Genomic DNA, 16479 nt, shown 5'->3' on the forward strand with positions numbered 1-16479 from the left:
GAACCCCTGACTGAGTCTCACCTGTTGTCTCCGTTGTGCTCCATGGTTCGGCTCAGTCCTGACATCTCACACAGCTGGGCATAGACCTGCTGTCCTGAAACAACAGAAAGCCCTTCCTCTGAACTCTGCCCTACTCCTCCTCCACCTCCAGTCACACTGCTGCCCGCCACTGATGCTGCTACCTCCACCCTCCTGCCCTCCGACCTCTGACCTCCCAGCTGGCCATTCAGGTTGACCTTTGGCACCGCACCACTGGCCCTCACCCTGTCCCTGTCTGATGGCTCCTGCCGCACCTCTTCTACCTCCCCTTCCTCTTCCTCCTCCAGCCCCATGATGGAGCCACTGGCCCAGCTTGCCCCACTGCTGGGGCGCCCCAGGCTGAAGGGAAGGGTCAAGGTGGCCCCCTCTGAGTCATCAGCCCGGCTGCTGCCATCCAGGGATGAGTCCTCCACTGTGACCAGGGAGGGGCTGACCCCCGAGGGCCACACCTGCACGTCAGACATTTCCATCAGGATGTCTTCTTCGGTGGTGGCGATTGGGGCACACTCCAGGCTGGAGACCTCCTGCCAGTAGGGCTCAGCACCCAGTGGAGAGGGCAGGCTGTACTGCAAGGAGGCTGGGGAGAGCAGCTCCTCCTGCACCAGCCCGTAACCTGGGAGGAAAGCGAGATAAAGAGAGAGGGAGACTAACACAATGCAGGCACAGGGATGGGGGAGTTAGGGGAGGGGAGAGGCGGATTAGACAGGGATGGGGGAGTAGTGGGTCTGTTTCTCTGCCCTATAGGAAACAGTGGGGCTCAGTCCTGTCTCACTATGCTGGGTAAGAGAAAGTGGCTAGATTTATTTTCACTACTTCCAGTTCTAAGGAGGCACACACACTCACTGGCACCTTCTTGGAATCAGTAGTAGTGAAAACATTGTCTCACGTTCCATGAAAAACAGTGATTTTGCAGACCACTGATCTAGTGATATGTCAGTGGTTCTAATGGAGGCTGCATGGAAGGAAGCAGTTTTACAGTATTGTGACATGTGACAGGATTTTCACCCTGAGAGCAGCAGGTGTTATATAGGGAATACAGGCTTAGACATGGATTCTTATTTATTGTCTGTCCATTGTCTGTGGGAAAGGGGTGAAGTGGTAGATTTTCTTAATAAGTAAGAATGTGGAATGGCAGTTGAAACTGTCATCCAAGAATTTAAGAGATAGCAGGTGAGTGGGGTGTTTGGGGTATGTTGGGTTGGCACGACAATCAATACTACCAAATTATCACGATACGCATGTTCAATGATACCTGTGATATTGAATTGAATTGTGTCCATGTTTATTCCAATATCATTTTCATTGTTCTCAATTAGTTATTAGCAACAACATTTAGATTTAAACACATCCACCTTCCTGATAGGCTCCAATTTCGATTATCGTGATAAAAACATTTATTGTGATACTATAATCATTGAGATTCAAATTCCATTATCGTTCCAAACCTAATCACAAATGAGAGGGTCAGGAAGCTGCTGGGAAAATGACAAGTTACTTGCACTTGCACTCACCTTCACACACACACATATGCACAAGTGCACACACACACAGGCACACATACAAATACGTCTGTCTGTCTGTCTGTCTGTCTGTCTGTCTGTCTGTCTGTCTGTCTGTCTGTCTGTCTGTCTGTCTGTCTGCCTGCCTGCCTGCCTGCCTGCCTGCCTGCCTGCCTGCCTGTCTGTCTGTCTGTCTGTCTGTCTGTCTGTCTGTCTGTCTGTCTGTCTGCCTGCCTGTCTGCCTGCCTGTCTGCCTGTCTGTCTGTCTGCCTGTCTGTCTGTCTGTCTGTCTGCCTGCCTGCCTGCCTGCCTGCCTGCCTGTCTGCCTGCCTGCCTGTCTGCCTGTCTGCCTGTCTGTCATCATGGTTGTCTTTCTCTGTTCTGTCCATCTTCGAAGGCTTTCAGTGTGACTTCTTTGTATATTTACATTTTGACAGTCTGTGTTCTAGGTGGTAATGAGTATGATGTAATGTGGTACTAAGTTGGAGAAGGAACTGAAGTGTTCATGGACACACTGGACTAATAAATGAAGTCTGGCTTGATTTCTTTCAGAGTGGTGATGCCTACGGAGAATAGTTTAACTGTAAAAGTGCGTTAGTGTATGTGAGCGTGCATGTGTGTTTTTGGGATGCTATAGTGATGATGCCGGACAGAGACAGTAGAGGTGAGGATGAAGAGGGGTAGAGGTGTTCTGAATTCAATGGATGTTGAATGATGATGGTTTATCTGGATTAGTCCTTACTGTACCTCCCAATTTAAAGACAAAAGTGTAAAAAATAACATTACAACACATAGTGAAGCACAACAACTCCACATAGATTGTCAATCTGCAAACACACAAATACAATGCACAGCACTGTCCACCTATGAACAACACACAGAGACACATGAAAACACACACACAGTTGACAGGTCACACATTCGCTGGCACATAACATTCTAACAATGTATCTGTAACATTACGACAACATTGTCTTAATGACAAAGCTGTCATGTCACAGCTACATTATGTTTGAGAACATTAAGTGCTGTTAGGTCTACTTTGGGTTACAGCCTAGCATTAAACCAACACCATAGAATCCACAGAAACCCCACTGAGATTTAGGCAGTTAATACAGCATTTGAAACAAGTTTGAACAAAAGCAGAGAAACAAGAAAAAGTAAAATACACATAAGGAAATAGTCATGCAGAAAGCATGCCATGCAAATACACAGTTCTTATTACAAAACAGCAAACCTTTATTTTGATACCCCTCCACCCCACAACACATCAACACTGACCCTCCCAGACCTATAGAAACACACCCTTCCCTGATGCGAGCCACAGAGAGAGGTACAGTGAGTCAGGCAGCATGCACATGCAGAGACACAGAGCTTCATTGAGAGAGGAGGACAGCGTCCCCGCTTGATTGAACACGTGAGCACGGGAAAATAAGATGACAGGAGAGAGGAGAGGCCCAGAGGTCAATATGAGGTCAGAGGTCGGAGAGGAAGAGCTTTGAGGAGGAGGAAGAGGAGGGCGGCTGGGCGGCAGATATGACATGTCACAGACACAGAGAGAACGAGGGACAGACTTAGGAGAGACAGAGGGGAGTAACAAAGGAACAAGGTATGGAGGCCCAGAGCACACAAACTGTGTGCAAACTGTGTACTAGTGCCACTTAGTGTTTCACCCCCCCCCACACACGCATAGCCGACTCATCCATATACTAGACTAAAACATAAACACACAGAGGTCAAATGTATATTTTAGTCTTTTCTAATTAACTCAATGTGTAGAACTGTCATTTCAAATGACATACAGTATGTGTTCAAGTTGTGTTTATTTGAGGTGTTATCCTCCTATGATGTCATGTGAGAACCATCATGTTCAGGCCTAAAGCATGAGGTGTCAAAACAGTGAAACTGGAATGACGGCTGTCACCAAAATACAATAAGGAAATGCTCACATTACATGCTCACATATCACTGGGTTATGGTGGAAATCGCACCCTTCCTCAGACGTGACTCAAAATCCTTTGAGAATCACCAGAAGAAATCAACCATGCAGCCCACTTACCCCTTCTGAAAAATGGGTGCCCAATAACTCTTGGCTTGTAGACTACAGGTGGACGACCTGTGTCCGTGATCTCTTGTGGAGCAACAGAGATAAGGTTCAATCTGTGTTACCCATACACTTGGGAAGAGTATTGGTCTTCTCATTGATCTTGTTTTCATCATTGACATTACTAGGGGCAAGTATGGTCTATTCATACTCCTGATCACATTGGTGGAATGTGTGTGTGTGTGTGAGCGCAACTGTATGTGTATGTGTGTGTGTGTGCACATCTCTGTGCATGTGTCTCTTACCATTGATAACACTGGGGGAGAGCAGGGTGGAGTCGCTGTCGGCCAGTCTGCAGGCCCCATCCTCTGAGGCCCCGGCCTCTGCCTGTGGCTGGCTCTCCACTGAACTCACAATGTCTGAACGGTCAATGTTTTTGAGAGCCCCATACACACTCTCCACTGACAGAGGGAAAGACGAAGTAAAGGAGAGGGAGAGGGCAGAAAATAGGGAAATAAATGAAGAGAGTTGTGCTGGGGGACTGTAGTAAGACACAGACTGAGAGACAGACAGCCAGACAGACAGATAGAGACTCACTCTTGGCCCTCTTGCCCTCCCGGCCGGCCCACAGGTTGAGCAGGGCTGAACTCTGGTCAAGGAGGGAGTTAGGATTCTCCACCCTGATTCTGTTAATGTCATCCACACCAAAATGCAGCTCCCGCGCCAACTCTGAGAGGGAGAATAAATAATTAGGTCAATCAAATACGTATGTAAGTTTATCTTACCACATATAGTAGACTGTATACAGTATCACCCGTGTAGAGGAGCACTGACCTGCCCAGCTCAAGCCCAGCTGTTCAGATATGAGGGAGATCTTGAGCTCTGTCCTCTCCATGGCATTCACTGTAAAAAAAAAAGAAGACAACTTCAGAAACAGAACAGTCTCAGAGCTAAATATACTTTACAACTGTGTCTGACTCAGAACATCTACTGCAAATGAAATACTCAATCCCGACTTTACAACTGAACACTGTAAACTGTATAAAGAGTATAGAACAACAACTGTAACATGTTTACACAATTTTCCATGTTACTCATTAATTAAAGGAGACCAAACTAACCACCAAAATACCCAACAAATCAAACCCATTCAAATCAGTTGCTTTTAAAAAACATAATAGCAAACTTACCTTGACACATTACCCACAGAGTATAGTGTTTTTGCCCATACGATCCATGTGTGTTAGCAGACTATAGGCAGGGTAGGTTAGCGGTAGGTATTGGAGGCATTCATTCAGACTCCAGTCCATTCTGTTAGCGTAACATAACCATGAGGAACTGAAGTGCAAGGTAGCAGCGCTGTGCTTCATTCACCATGTAACCAATGAGCACTCCTTCCTTTCTCTGCTCATCTACCATGGGCCAATCAGAGGGCTCCTCTGTCTGGCTCCACTGTGAGGACCCGCCCATTCCCAGCGCTAAGATAAATGCTAAATATCCGCCATGCTAACAGGACTGGCAGTGGAGCGACCAGCCCCAGGGGCATGCAAACTATAACAGGTCATTCAGTACTAATGTTACCAGAACACGGGAAGGGTTCTAGTTTTCAATGGAGCTGTTTGTATGTAGGTATTAGCTAATCTTTGGCACATAATCAATATAGCACCATCATCACTGCTGTGTATTATGGGGCGTAGTAGTGCAGTGCATCCAAGGCTCATGCGTGAACGAAATAGAGAAAGAAGTAGACTGGGAAGCAGGGAAGAAGGGGTGCAGCATTCAGGCCTTGTCTCCTCCTGTATAGTGGGGAGAGGGCTTCTGGACAGGCATGGTATGACTTACCGAGACCGGGCTCGTTCAGCATGCTGTAGCGCTCCCTCAGGGCCAGTGGGGTCAGAGTTCGCCTGCGCTCCTCACTCCCCACAACCTGGATCACACACAAGGGACACAGTCACAAAGCACACACACATCAGTGACTAGATATGGCTTCTATCGCTGAAATACAAGCAACTTCTCCCAAAGTTGTATAATGATATGTTTGAATGTGGTTTATTGTATCTATGCTGCTTTTGTGACTATTACTTTGTACTGTACTATCTTACTGGAAATAAAACTGATTTTGAGATAACAAAAATGCTTAAAATAGCACTGGGATGATAGCAGGACATCTAAATATTTGGTTAATCTTTGCTTTTAAAACCTTTTAAAAGTCTGTATTTCAGATCTTTATTTCAGGTCTTTTTTAAGCCTTCAAAGCTCAACTGATCATTCATCAGCTGAGGAAGGTGCAGACAGAGCTCCCTGAGAGGTATTGCAACATCATTTGTTATGACTGAGAATCAATCAATCAACAGCAACATTAAAGAACCAATCAATCAATAGCAACAATAAAGCAAAATAAACACCCCATTCAAAATGTCAATTCAATTAATGACTGTAATGGTATCTGCTAATGTAGAACGGAAATAATATATTTTTGTATTGGCAAGGTTGAGAGGGGTTGTGAGTGTGTAATGTTGGTAGTGGAGTGTGGTTTAGAAGGGTTAAAAGGGGTTGCATGTGAGTGGGTGTATGAGAGACTGTGTGTACCTTGACACAGGGTGGCATGGTGATGTTGAGGTTACACAGCACATGCTGGGAGTCCTCATACTTGGTAGACTTCCGTAGGAAAGAAAGGAACCCAGACGCCTCCTTATTGCTGTCTCTAACCTGATAGATACACAGAGACAGAGAGAGTGAGAATGAGAGAGAGAGAGAGAGAGAGAGAGAGAGAGAGAGAGAGAGAGAGAGAGAGAGAGAGAGAGAGAGAGAGAGAGAGAGAGAGAGAGAGAGAACGAGTGTGAGAGTGAGAGAGAGAGAGAGAGAGAGAGAGAGAGTGAGACAGAGACAGAGAGCGAGAGAAGCAGGAAAACCAGAAGAGGTAGATTCGAGGAGGAGAGACAAGAGAGCGTGACAGAGGTGAGAGGAGCAGATATGAAGGATAAAGAAGAGGATGGGCAAGAGGTAAGGGTGAAGAAGAATTGAAAAAAGAGAGGGGGAAGAAGAACAGAGCCAAGGAGGGAATTAGACAACCTGCAGTGTAGTGGGTCTGTCGAGCAGAAACACAATGGGGAAGGGATGGAAGCAGGCCATAGGCAGACGAGAGAGAGAGATTTACCTGCACATTTACCTGGGCGTCTGTCAGATCAGACAGTAACAGAGACCGTGAGAGAGAGAAAGAGAGACAGTGAGACAGACATACAGACAGGCAGGCCACAAGATTGGCAGGCAGGCAAGAAGGTGAAAGAGCTAAAGGACGGGCACACAATTACAGCTAGGTAGAGTCGGTAGGTACACCACAGTGGAGAATACATCACAACACACTCGTCTGAGACTGACTGAGACAGAAGCGCACGTCACACTCAAAGCCACACAGAAAGACATACAGATGACACAGACAGATTTGTTGGTAGACAAACACATGGCCGCACACGCAGACACATACCACAGGCACACAAATAGAGAGGAACACAGACAGCCACACAGATAGAGGGACAGGGTGTATGATAGAAACGTGTTGGTTGGAACTCAACACAGTTAAACAAGGAGAGAAAGATAGATTTGAAACAGTTGGAGAGATGGAGTGATAGAGATGGGAGAAGGTACACAATGATTGTAATAAACGTATAAAAAGATAAAGAGATAGATGGACGGGACAGATGTACACACAGAAATGTAGATTGGATCAAAAGACCGACTGACTGTCGACCGACCAACTGTTGATTCAACACAAAACCTGTCTGACTAACAAGTTAAATGCATAAACAGACAGTTTGACAGACTGACAGGTCCTGGAAGGAATAAAACAGACTGACTGACAGAAGGACATTTCAATTAAATTGACTGGATCACAATTCCTATGCGAAAACATAGACAATGAGTGGGAGACGGACCTTGACCGAGACAGGCAGTCTGTTATCTCTGAAGGCTTGGAAGCTGAAGCTACGTGGCTGCTGAGTGGCCTTCCTCACGGGCACCAGGTTCCCAGAGCACTCCAGGTGCAGCGGCATGCCCTCCATCACCTTAGGGGGCGACGGAGAGTCAGGGGAGAAAAATCCTCCATGGCCTTCAATGGATTATTTACACAAATGTCTGAGTTATGTGAATTTAAATGTAGTAGAACCTACTGACACACACTAAAACCCTTTCCCCTGACCCCTGACCCTTGCTGACCTCTATATCCCGGCTCCGTGCCACCTCGCTGAAGTTCTCATGCAGCTCCAGGGTTTTGTCCATCTTGTCGTCGGTCATGCAGTAGCAGCGTAGGCGGCCCTCGCGCGCCTCGTTCATTTTTGCAAATATCACAAACTTGGCCATGTAGGGAACTGCCATCAGCTCCCGGTACAGCAGGTTGGCAAAGGTCACCACCTCGGCCGTGCGAGGACAGTCTGCCAGCCAGAACCTGGGCAGAGGATGAGAGGAGAGATGACGCACAGGGAAGGGTGATGGATAGTTGTTAGAGAGAGTGTGTGTTGTGTTAAAGAGTAAAGGTAATGGAAAGGCAGGTGTTCCATATTGTCAGTGGTTGGAACTATATATGTTTTGGCACAGGATGAGGTTATATCTATCTGCCTGTATGCATTGGGTAAATAGTAAAAGGGTGTTCTGCTTCATACATTTTGTATAACCTCTAAAGGAGAGTGCATGGCTGACTGTTGTGAGTGTGAATTAGGACACCTTGCGGAGACGTTGGTGGTGAAGTTGGCGCAGTTGTTGGCATACATCAGCTTGGTGGTGCCAGTTATATCCTCCCATTGGGCAGGTGCTGTTCCACCTGGGAGACAAAGGACTGTTTCATCTCTCTCTTTTTATACACCTCCACTTACTCATTCCCTCCCTTTCTCCTCAGAGACCTGCTATTGTCCCCGTACCGCTTTCAGAAAACTGACTGGCTTGGCTCGTGATGCTTTTTGTTGGTCAGCACTAGTTATCTCGCCTTCACCCCTGTCCTAACACTCATTTATGTTGGCAATGAACGCTATTGGCCATGAATCAGTTGTTAAGGGTATAAAGTAAACTCCACGCTGGACCGTACCAATGACACTGCAGAGTAGGCGCAGGCTGGTGGTGTCCCCCTCCCCAGCGTCACGTGGACTCTCCCTCCAAGAAGGGGGCAGTGGGATACGTAATCCGATTGGCCGGTGGAACTTGCGTCGTCGTGGCTCTACCGTGACCACTGGACTGAAGGTCGCTTGGTTACCAAGCTGTTGAGTCAGCAGCTCGTCTGGGATCGGCTGAGCCTGAAGAGGGAGAGGAAAGAAGGGAGAAGAGAAAGAGAGAGAGGAAAGAAGGGAGAAGAGAAAGAGAGAGAGGAAAGAAGGGAGAAGAGAAAGAGTGAGAGGAAAGAAGGGAGAAGAGAAAGAGTGAGAGGAAAGAAGGGAGAAGAGAAAGAGTGAGAGGAAAGAAGGGAGAAGAGAAAGAGTGAGAGGAAAGAAGGGAGAAGAGAAAGAGTGAGAGGAAAGAAGGGAGAAGAGAAAGAGTGAGAGAAAAGAAGGGAGAAGAGAAAGAGTGAGAGGAAAGAAGGGAGAAGAGAAAGAGTGAGAGGAAAGAAGGGAGAAGAGAAAGAGTGAGAGGAAAGAAGGGAGAAGAGAAAGAGTGAGAGGAAAGAAGGGAGAAGAGAAAGAGTGAGAGAAAAGAAGGGAGAAGAGAAAGAGTGAGAGGAAAGAAGGGAGAAGAGAAAGAGTGAGAGGAAAGAAGGGAGAAGAGAAAGAGTGAGAGGAAAGAAGGGAGAAGAGAAAGAGAGAAGACAAAGGGATAAAGAAGAAAGGACAGGTGATGCATGGGAGACAAAAATAGGAATAAATATAACAGAATTATTTTCAAACTTTCTGTCTCACATTACTCGCCCTCCGGAGCACAGTCAACAAACTATTACGAAGAAAAACTCACACATATTCAGAAAACATAATACATATTCCTACCTGAACATACTGAACTTCTAACCAATGGACAAAAAGTGGACACAATCATACTCACACATAAAACCAAGTAACATGCACATTTGAATATCAGTTCATCATCTTTGTCAGCATAGCAGGATTTAGCTCAGGGAACTGAAGTGTGAAGAGAGGCTGGATAAAGAAAAAAAGAAAAAGACAACATTCATACATGCACAAATGCTATATGACAAATGCAGTGTACAACAAATGAAGCGATATGGGACACAGATTCAGCTAGAAATAAAACAACAAACTGTGGTCATGGAAAAATAAAACAAATCCAGCTTCAGTATTTGGAGGTAGTCAGCATTCCTGAGTCCTAGTTTCTATGTGTGTAGTCCATAGTCAGTTTGATTAATTAGTCAGCTCCATTGTTGCTGTGGTGCCAATCGTGCTTGTTTGGCAGGACAGACAGCACTGATTGGGTAAGCTAAACAGAGAAGCTACCTGCCAAGATGTCCCATTCAATCAAACTTGATTAAATACAGTCCTGGGACAACTCTTTGTAAGAGCAGTGCAGAAAGCATTATTCACTCCTGCATGAAAACCTGCATTTCTATAAAGTCCTCTTTAAAAAGACAGAACCTAGAGGAGGGATGTTCGGTGTCTGAAACTGCTGAACATCTCTCTGCTGCTCTCTCCCCTCCTCTTTATCTTCCTCATCCTCTTCCTCACCTGCAGCCCCAGCCGAACTCTCTTGGTGACCGCTGTCTCAGGGAAGATGGCCTGGACATGAGGGACCAGGTTACTGGTCAGCTGACCTCCCTCTGGGCCAATCAGGTCACTCTCCTGCTGGATGCGGGACACCACAGCGAAGTAGAGGGGGAAGTCAGTGGAGATGATTCGGCGGATTCTTTTCTTCTCCAACTCCTCGTGACTCTCCAGGTCTGAGGGAGGGGTGGCAGAGAGAGAGGCATATGGATTAGGTTTGTGTATAAGTATGTTTTTGTGTGTATAACATTGTTGTTCAAATTATATACTGTAGACTACTTAAAAGTGGGGTACATGTGAATTGTCTGTCCTTAGATAGACAGGATAGTGCATGAAGATGCAGCTGGCTCTGCTGTAGGGGGATGACATTTATCATTGTTACACTGACCTTCATCCATGCCATTCAAAATGGTCTCCAGCACCTCGTCGCCATAGCGATTGCGATGCTCCTTCCAGACAGATCCGTTCTCACTGCGCAGAACCACCAGCTCCCGGTCCCCTCGACCCAGAGCAGCAAAGTGCGGAATCTCCACTATCACTGGCCTATAGAGACCACTCTACATTAGCATCCTATTATTGTATTATTCAGGGCTTGATATTAACTTTTTTTAGCCACTTGTAGGACTGATTTTGTGCTTGTCCAAAAGCTCAAGCCACTTGGTCTGTAACACCATGTTTACATCATTGTATGATGCAAGGAACCACTTTACAAAATAAAATGCATTACTACCTTTTTTACCACAGAGAATCAGACAAAAATGTAGGCTACACTCTGCCTATTGGCTTCTTTGCATATTCAAGCCTGTCTCAAAATACAACACTGCCCCTTTAAGGCTCTCCTGGAGGATGGTTGGCCACCCTTGATAGCCTATAAAATTACAATTACAAACAAATGTGACCCATTTCAGAAAGCTAGTCATATGTCGCACGTCACTACTACACAGGAGAGGCATTTTAATGTTTTTTTGTTGTCAGAAATCCCTTCTGGAACATGTGAATGTTCATGTGCCTTAATCACAAATGTGTATGCCATCTGTAAATACAAATAAATTGTTAAATTACGAGCCGAGTTATTTTAGCCACGGATTGGCTGAGACAATGGATGGGCTGGACATGCCGAGAGAAGAGATCGGATTGGTCTGCCATGTAGCATGCTTCTGTCTATAACATGAGCTGCTTAGTATGTGTAAATAATCCTTGCTTACCACGACTTTTCTGAAAGAGAAATGTTAGCCATGGAGAACTGCAAAGGTGCTGCCACTGCTCTCAACAACATCGCTGCCCTGAATTTAGCAGTTGCTACCGACATCAGTGGGAAAAAGTTGTGATGGACTACTTTCTGCAAACGATCACATTGAACCAGAGTGAATTGACACAACTCGGGCCAAACAAGTTGTACAAACAAAACGGAGTTAAAGGGGTTCCAGCCTGCCGTGAAGCGTTCATCCATGTACACGTGTAAGAGTCTAGCTACATTTTCAGATATTATACGTTTCTAATTTTGTCAGAAAGTAGTTTTCATTGAAGCTTAAAGTGTACTGTTCGCTAGCTAGCGAACATTATCTTGCTGGCTCGCTAGCTAACTTTACCTGCGGCTATGGAACCCTGACCTGTTCACCAGACATGCTACCTGTCCCAGACATGCTGTTTTCAACTCTCTAGAGACAGCAGAAGCGGTAGAGATACTCTGAATGATCGGCTATGAAAAGCCAACTGACATTTACTCCTGATGTGCTGACCTGTTGCACCCTTGACAACCACTATGATTATTATTATTTGACCCTGCTGGTCATCTATGAACATTTGAACATCTTGGCCATGTTTTGTTATAATCTACACCCGGCACAGCCAGAGGACTGGCCACACCTCATTGCCTGGTTCCTCTCTCGGATTTTTCCTAGGTACTGGTCTTTCTATGGAGTTTTTCCTAGCCACCATGCTTAATGTATTTGAATCTATTGTGATTAACTTCTTGGATATAGGGGGCGCTCTTTTAATTTATGGATAAAAAAAACCGTTCTCATTTTAAACAAGATATTTTGTCACGAAAAGATGCTCGACTATGCATATAATTGACAGCTTTGGAAAGAAAACACTCTGACGTTTCCAAAACTGCAAAGATATTGTCTGTGAGTGCCACAGAACTAATGCTACAGGCGAAACCAAGATGAAACTTCAAACAGGAAGTGAGCCAGATTTTTGAGGCGTGTGTTCCAATGTCTCCTTATATGGATGTGAATGCGCCAGGAACGAGCCTACACTTTCTGTCATTTCCCCAAGGTGTCTGCAGCATTGTGAGGTATTTGTAGGCATATCATTGGAAGATTGACCAGAAGAGACTACATTTACCAGGTGTCCGCCTGGTGTCCTCCGTCGAAATTGGTGCGTAATCTCCAGCTGCATGTATTTTCCCATGTGATTCAGAGGAGAAACAAAACTGCCACGAATGACCTATCATCGAATAGATATGTGAAAAAAAACACCTCGAGGATTGATTCTAAACAACGTTTGCCATGTTTCTGTCGATATTATGGAGTTAATTTGGAAAAAATCAGGCGTTTTGATGACTGAATTTTCATTTTTTTTTTCTCAGCCAAACATGATGAACAAAACGGAGCGATTTCTCCTACACAAATAATCTTTTTGGAAAAACAGAACATTTGCTATCTAACTGAGTCTCCTCATTGAAAACATCCGAATTTCTTCAAAGGTAAATTATTTCTTGTTTTTGTGAAAATGTTGCCTGCTGGTTAGAGCGTTGGACTAGTAACCGAAAGGTTGCAAGTTCAAATCCCTGAGCTGACAAGGTACAAAAATCTGTCGTTCTGCCCTTGAACAGGCAGTTAACCCACTGTTCCTAGGCCGTCATTGAAAATAAGAATTTTTTTCTTAATGTATTTGAATCTATTGTGATTAATGTATTTGAATCTATTGTGATTGATGCTCCTAAAAAGTTTTTTCCCCCCATTAAAACAATCGTCACTATCACTCTCCACTGTCCCATCAAATACAGGGTGATTGACTGACATATAAACATATACGCATACATTTGCACACACTTACTCTAAGAACTGCATACTGGAGGGCCCCAGGGAGATGATACGGCTGGCCAGGCCCTCTCCCTCCACTAGCGGGGGAGGGGTGGTGAGTTTCTGGGGTTTGACCAGACGACAGGTGATACGGGTAGGGGCTGCACAGGTCCGAGGGGGGATGATGACACGCAGCCCGTGGTGTCTGCTGCCACGCATGGAGCCCCCCCGGGCATCCACCATGAAACTGACCAGGAACCTGAACAGCAACCAATGAGAACCACCATTATTGAGAGAATAACTATCCAACCGTGTTTCATTCAACATCATCCTGATCAAACTAAATCACGAAACAGTCATAATGACCCCATAAAAGGGATGTAATCACACTGAATGGAAGAAATATGAAGAACGCTGCAAATTCGTTATGCTTGTAATGTGTTAGTATCGTGTGTAATAGGGTGTACAGGTTTTGTAGTGCATAAGCACTGTAGAGGGAGTAAACTGACCCTGTGTGTATAGGGCTGGCCACTGGGCTGACGTTGTCAGAGGTCTCTGTAGCAGGACTGCTGGGGATCAGAGAGTCCTCATCATAGTCCTTAGGCAGGGGGACAGGGGTGTGCTGTGGAGAGGGAGAGAGAGAGAGCACCTTCTAATCATCAGCATTAGCAATTGCATTTGATGAGATTAATCTACCACCTGTTTCCAATCAAATGAATAACTCCTTTAAACATTACCCCCTCCAGCAGGACGGTCTCAGGGGACACGCATGGGATTCTGGGAATAGCAGGAGAGTATGGCCTACACCAAAAAAAAAGAAAGAGATAAAAGAAGTGAGTGGGCCAAAGAGGAATATGGTGGAAAATCCTTTCCCTCACATTTCAGGACATTTCTTCAGATGACTGGACTCTGATGCACAACGTGTTCAGACCGACCCTGGCGCTGTCACTTACGTGGTACCCAGTCCACCCTCAAAGTCTCTCAGGGTCGTCTTAGGGGAAAGGAATTCATCATCTTGGTCCTTGAGGTCGTCAAGCTTCAGGTGGCGAGCACCATCCATCCCCAGCAACTCATCACCTGCAGAGCACAGACAGACAGACAGACAGACAGACAGACAGACAGACAGACAGACAGACAGACAGACAGACAGACAGACAGACAGACAGACAGACAGACACAGACAGACAGACAGACAGACAGACAGACAGACAGACAGACAGACAGACAGACAGACAGACAGACAGACAGACAGACAGACAGACAGACAGACAGACAGACAGACAGACAGACAGACAGACAGACAGACAGACAGACAGACAGACAGACAGACAGACAAGTCAATAGAGAGTCTACACTGTCACATTAGCCACAATACCACTACCCACTGCCGCCCACAACCCATCCATTTCAACATATAGTAACATCATCAAGCAGTTTCAGATCGATCAAAGCAATGGAGTCAAACTGACAACAACCAGAGCCCATGGAGACCAATGGAAAAACAAGACGATTGACAACACAGAATAGAACACACACTGCATGGTCCCCAGTATGGCACCTGGTTGGTTACAGCTTTAGTGAGCATGCCTGTTAGAGATTGGATTTCTGTATGGGAGGGAATGCCTTGGTTACTGGAAACGGTTCATATAACTACAAGCCGTTACAGAGGGGTATACACACAGTCAACGTGTTTTTGGTGTTCCTTGAGTGCTTCTCAGCTGAAGTCGTATCTGAGTAATTAGTGTGTTGATCAAGGAAGCACTGCAAGACTGGACCCGTCAGTGGCAGAAGGGTAGAGGAACATGTCATGACCACATCACATGCCAATAAAACACTGACATTGTTGTTACATTGAGCATAGAGGAAGAGAGAGAGAAAAGAGAGGGGAAAGAGAGAGAGAGAAAAGAGAAGAGGATAGCAGGAAGAATGTATGAGGAAGTGAGAGAGATTGATAGAGAATAGAGAATGAGAAGGTTCTTGCAATGAAGGCACAATTGCACGAGCCACCAGATGACCGGACAAAACAGAGAGACGGACACAGTCCTACCTAATGTTAGCGCTGCAATGCCTACGAAACAAATGGAAAAAGGCATTGTTTAGGCTAGTCATCTAACCACTAGGCAGGTGGCCTAGTGGTTAGAGCGTTGGACTAGTAACGAAAGGTTGCAAGATTGAATCCCTGCACTGACAAGGTACAAATCTGTCGTTCTGCCCCTGAACAAGGCAATTAACCCACTGTTCCTAGGCCGTCATTGAAAATAAGAATTGCTCTTAACTGACTTGCCTAGTTAAATAAATAAAAGTTTCAGTCTCATGGCAGTGCTTGACCTTTTTCCCTAGTCTTTGGTCCTCGGCCATGACACTGAACCGTGGCTGACAATCACAAGACACACAGAAGTACTATTTCTGACAGAAAGCCTTACGAGCTAAGAATAAACGTGTCTTGGGAGTGCACCAACCTACCCTCATCCTCTGAAACGTCCAATATCTCATCCACTGTCTCAGGGAAACTCATCCGATGTTTCTCTGTGGTGATCTGGGAAAAGTCAAGAGAAGGAGAGAGAGAAATGAGTGCTATCATCTGACATGCTCAAATACATCATTCCAGTTAAAATGTTATTGTACTGTAGGTCAGAGATTCACAGAATACACAAACCCACTAGTAACCATGTGAAGTGCTGCTCACCACGGAAACAGCCTCCTCTGTGACCAACTTCAGCACGTCAATGACAGAGATGTAACCCAGACGCTTGGCGATGCCCAGAGGAGAAGTCCCATTCTAACACAGAGAACAGAGACAGACAGGAGACACACAGATCAGACACCAGAAGAAGCCTGTAGATGTGGATAATGCGAAGAAGTGAAGAAGAGAATATATAGTAAAGGAAAAGCAGATATAGAGGAGAAGTGTTGAATGGAGGGATGAGGAAAACGAAGGAGGGTGTGTTTACAGTGGTGATGTCGTTGGGCTGGGCTCCGTGTTTGAGCAGCAGGGTAACGATGTCAGTATGACCCTGCTGGGCGGCCTGATGCAGGGGAGTGTAGCCCACCTAGAGAGGGGGGTGGAGAGGGATAGCATATATAGAGAGAGAGAGTTTGAGTGCTACAGTAAATGCAAGATCGCTGACATTGACAAGACGTTATTCAATGTAAATTCCATGTCCAATCTAATGTAATTG

At 45.6% G+C, this 16479-nt stretch overlaps 1 protein-coding gene across 5 annotated transcripts in view; it reads right to left on the bottom strand.

Annotated features, from left to right (window-relative positions):
* Positions 1–16479, bottom strand: part of LOC124049001 (ankyrin-1-like) — an 82989-nt gene that overhangs the window by 3258 nt on the left and 63252 nt on the right. For 2 of the 5 annotated variants that reach the window (XM_046370262.1, XM_046370261.1), the window contains exons 20-40: positions 16252–16350; positions 15987–16079; positions 15764–15836; positions 15348–15368; positions 14254–14377; positions 14038–14101; positions 13810–13922; positions 13335–13559; positions 10660–10814; positions 10236–10447; positions 8657–8861; positions 8299–8395; positions 7795–8023; positions 7515–7643; positions 6172–6291; positions 5425–5509; positions 4417–4485; positions 4180–4311; positions 3888–4043; positions 3598–3669; positions 22–652 (exon numbers count right to left, since the gene is read on the bottom strand). In XM_046370262.1, the coding sequence (XP_046226218.1) occupies positions 22–652; positions 3598–3669; positions 3888–4043; positions 4180–4311; positions 4417–4485; positions 5425–5509; positions 6172–6291; positions 7515–7643; positions 7795–8023; positions 8299–8395; positions 8657–8861; positions 10236–10447; positions 10660–10814; positions 13335–13559; positions 13810–13922; positions 14038–14101; positions 14254–14377; positions 15348–15368; positions 15764–15836; positions 15987–16079; positions 16252–16350 (3104 nt within the window). The remainder of the gene's footprint in view (positions 1–21; positions 653–3597; positions 3670–3887; positions 4044–4179; positions 4312–4416; positions 4486–5424; positions 5510–6171; positions 6292–7514; positions 7644–7794; positions 8024–8298; positions 8396–8656; positions 8862–10235; positions 10448–10659; positions 10815–13334; positions 13560–13809; positions 13923–14037; positions 14102–14253; positions 14378–15347; positions 15369–15763; positions 15837–15986; positions 16080–16251; positions 16351–16479) is intronic. The other 3 variants (XM_046370265.1, XM_046370264.1, XM_046370263.1) reach the window with 2 other exon arrangements.

The sequence above is a fragment of the Oncorhynchus gorbuscha genome, linkage group LG11 (genome assembly GCF_021184085.1).
Source record: "Oncorhynchus gorbuscha isolate QuinsamMale2020 ecotype Even-year linkage group LG11, OgorEven_v1.0, whole genome shotgun sequence".
Classification (NCBI taxonomy): Eukaryota; Metazoa; Chordata; class Actinopteri; order Salmoniformes; family Salmonidae; genus Oncorhynchus; species Oncorhynchus gorbuscha.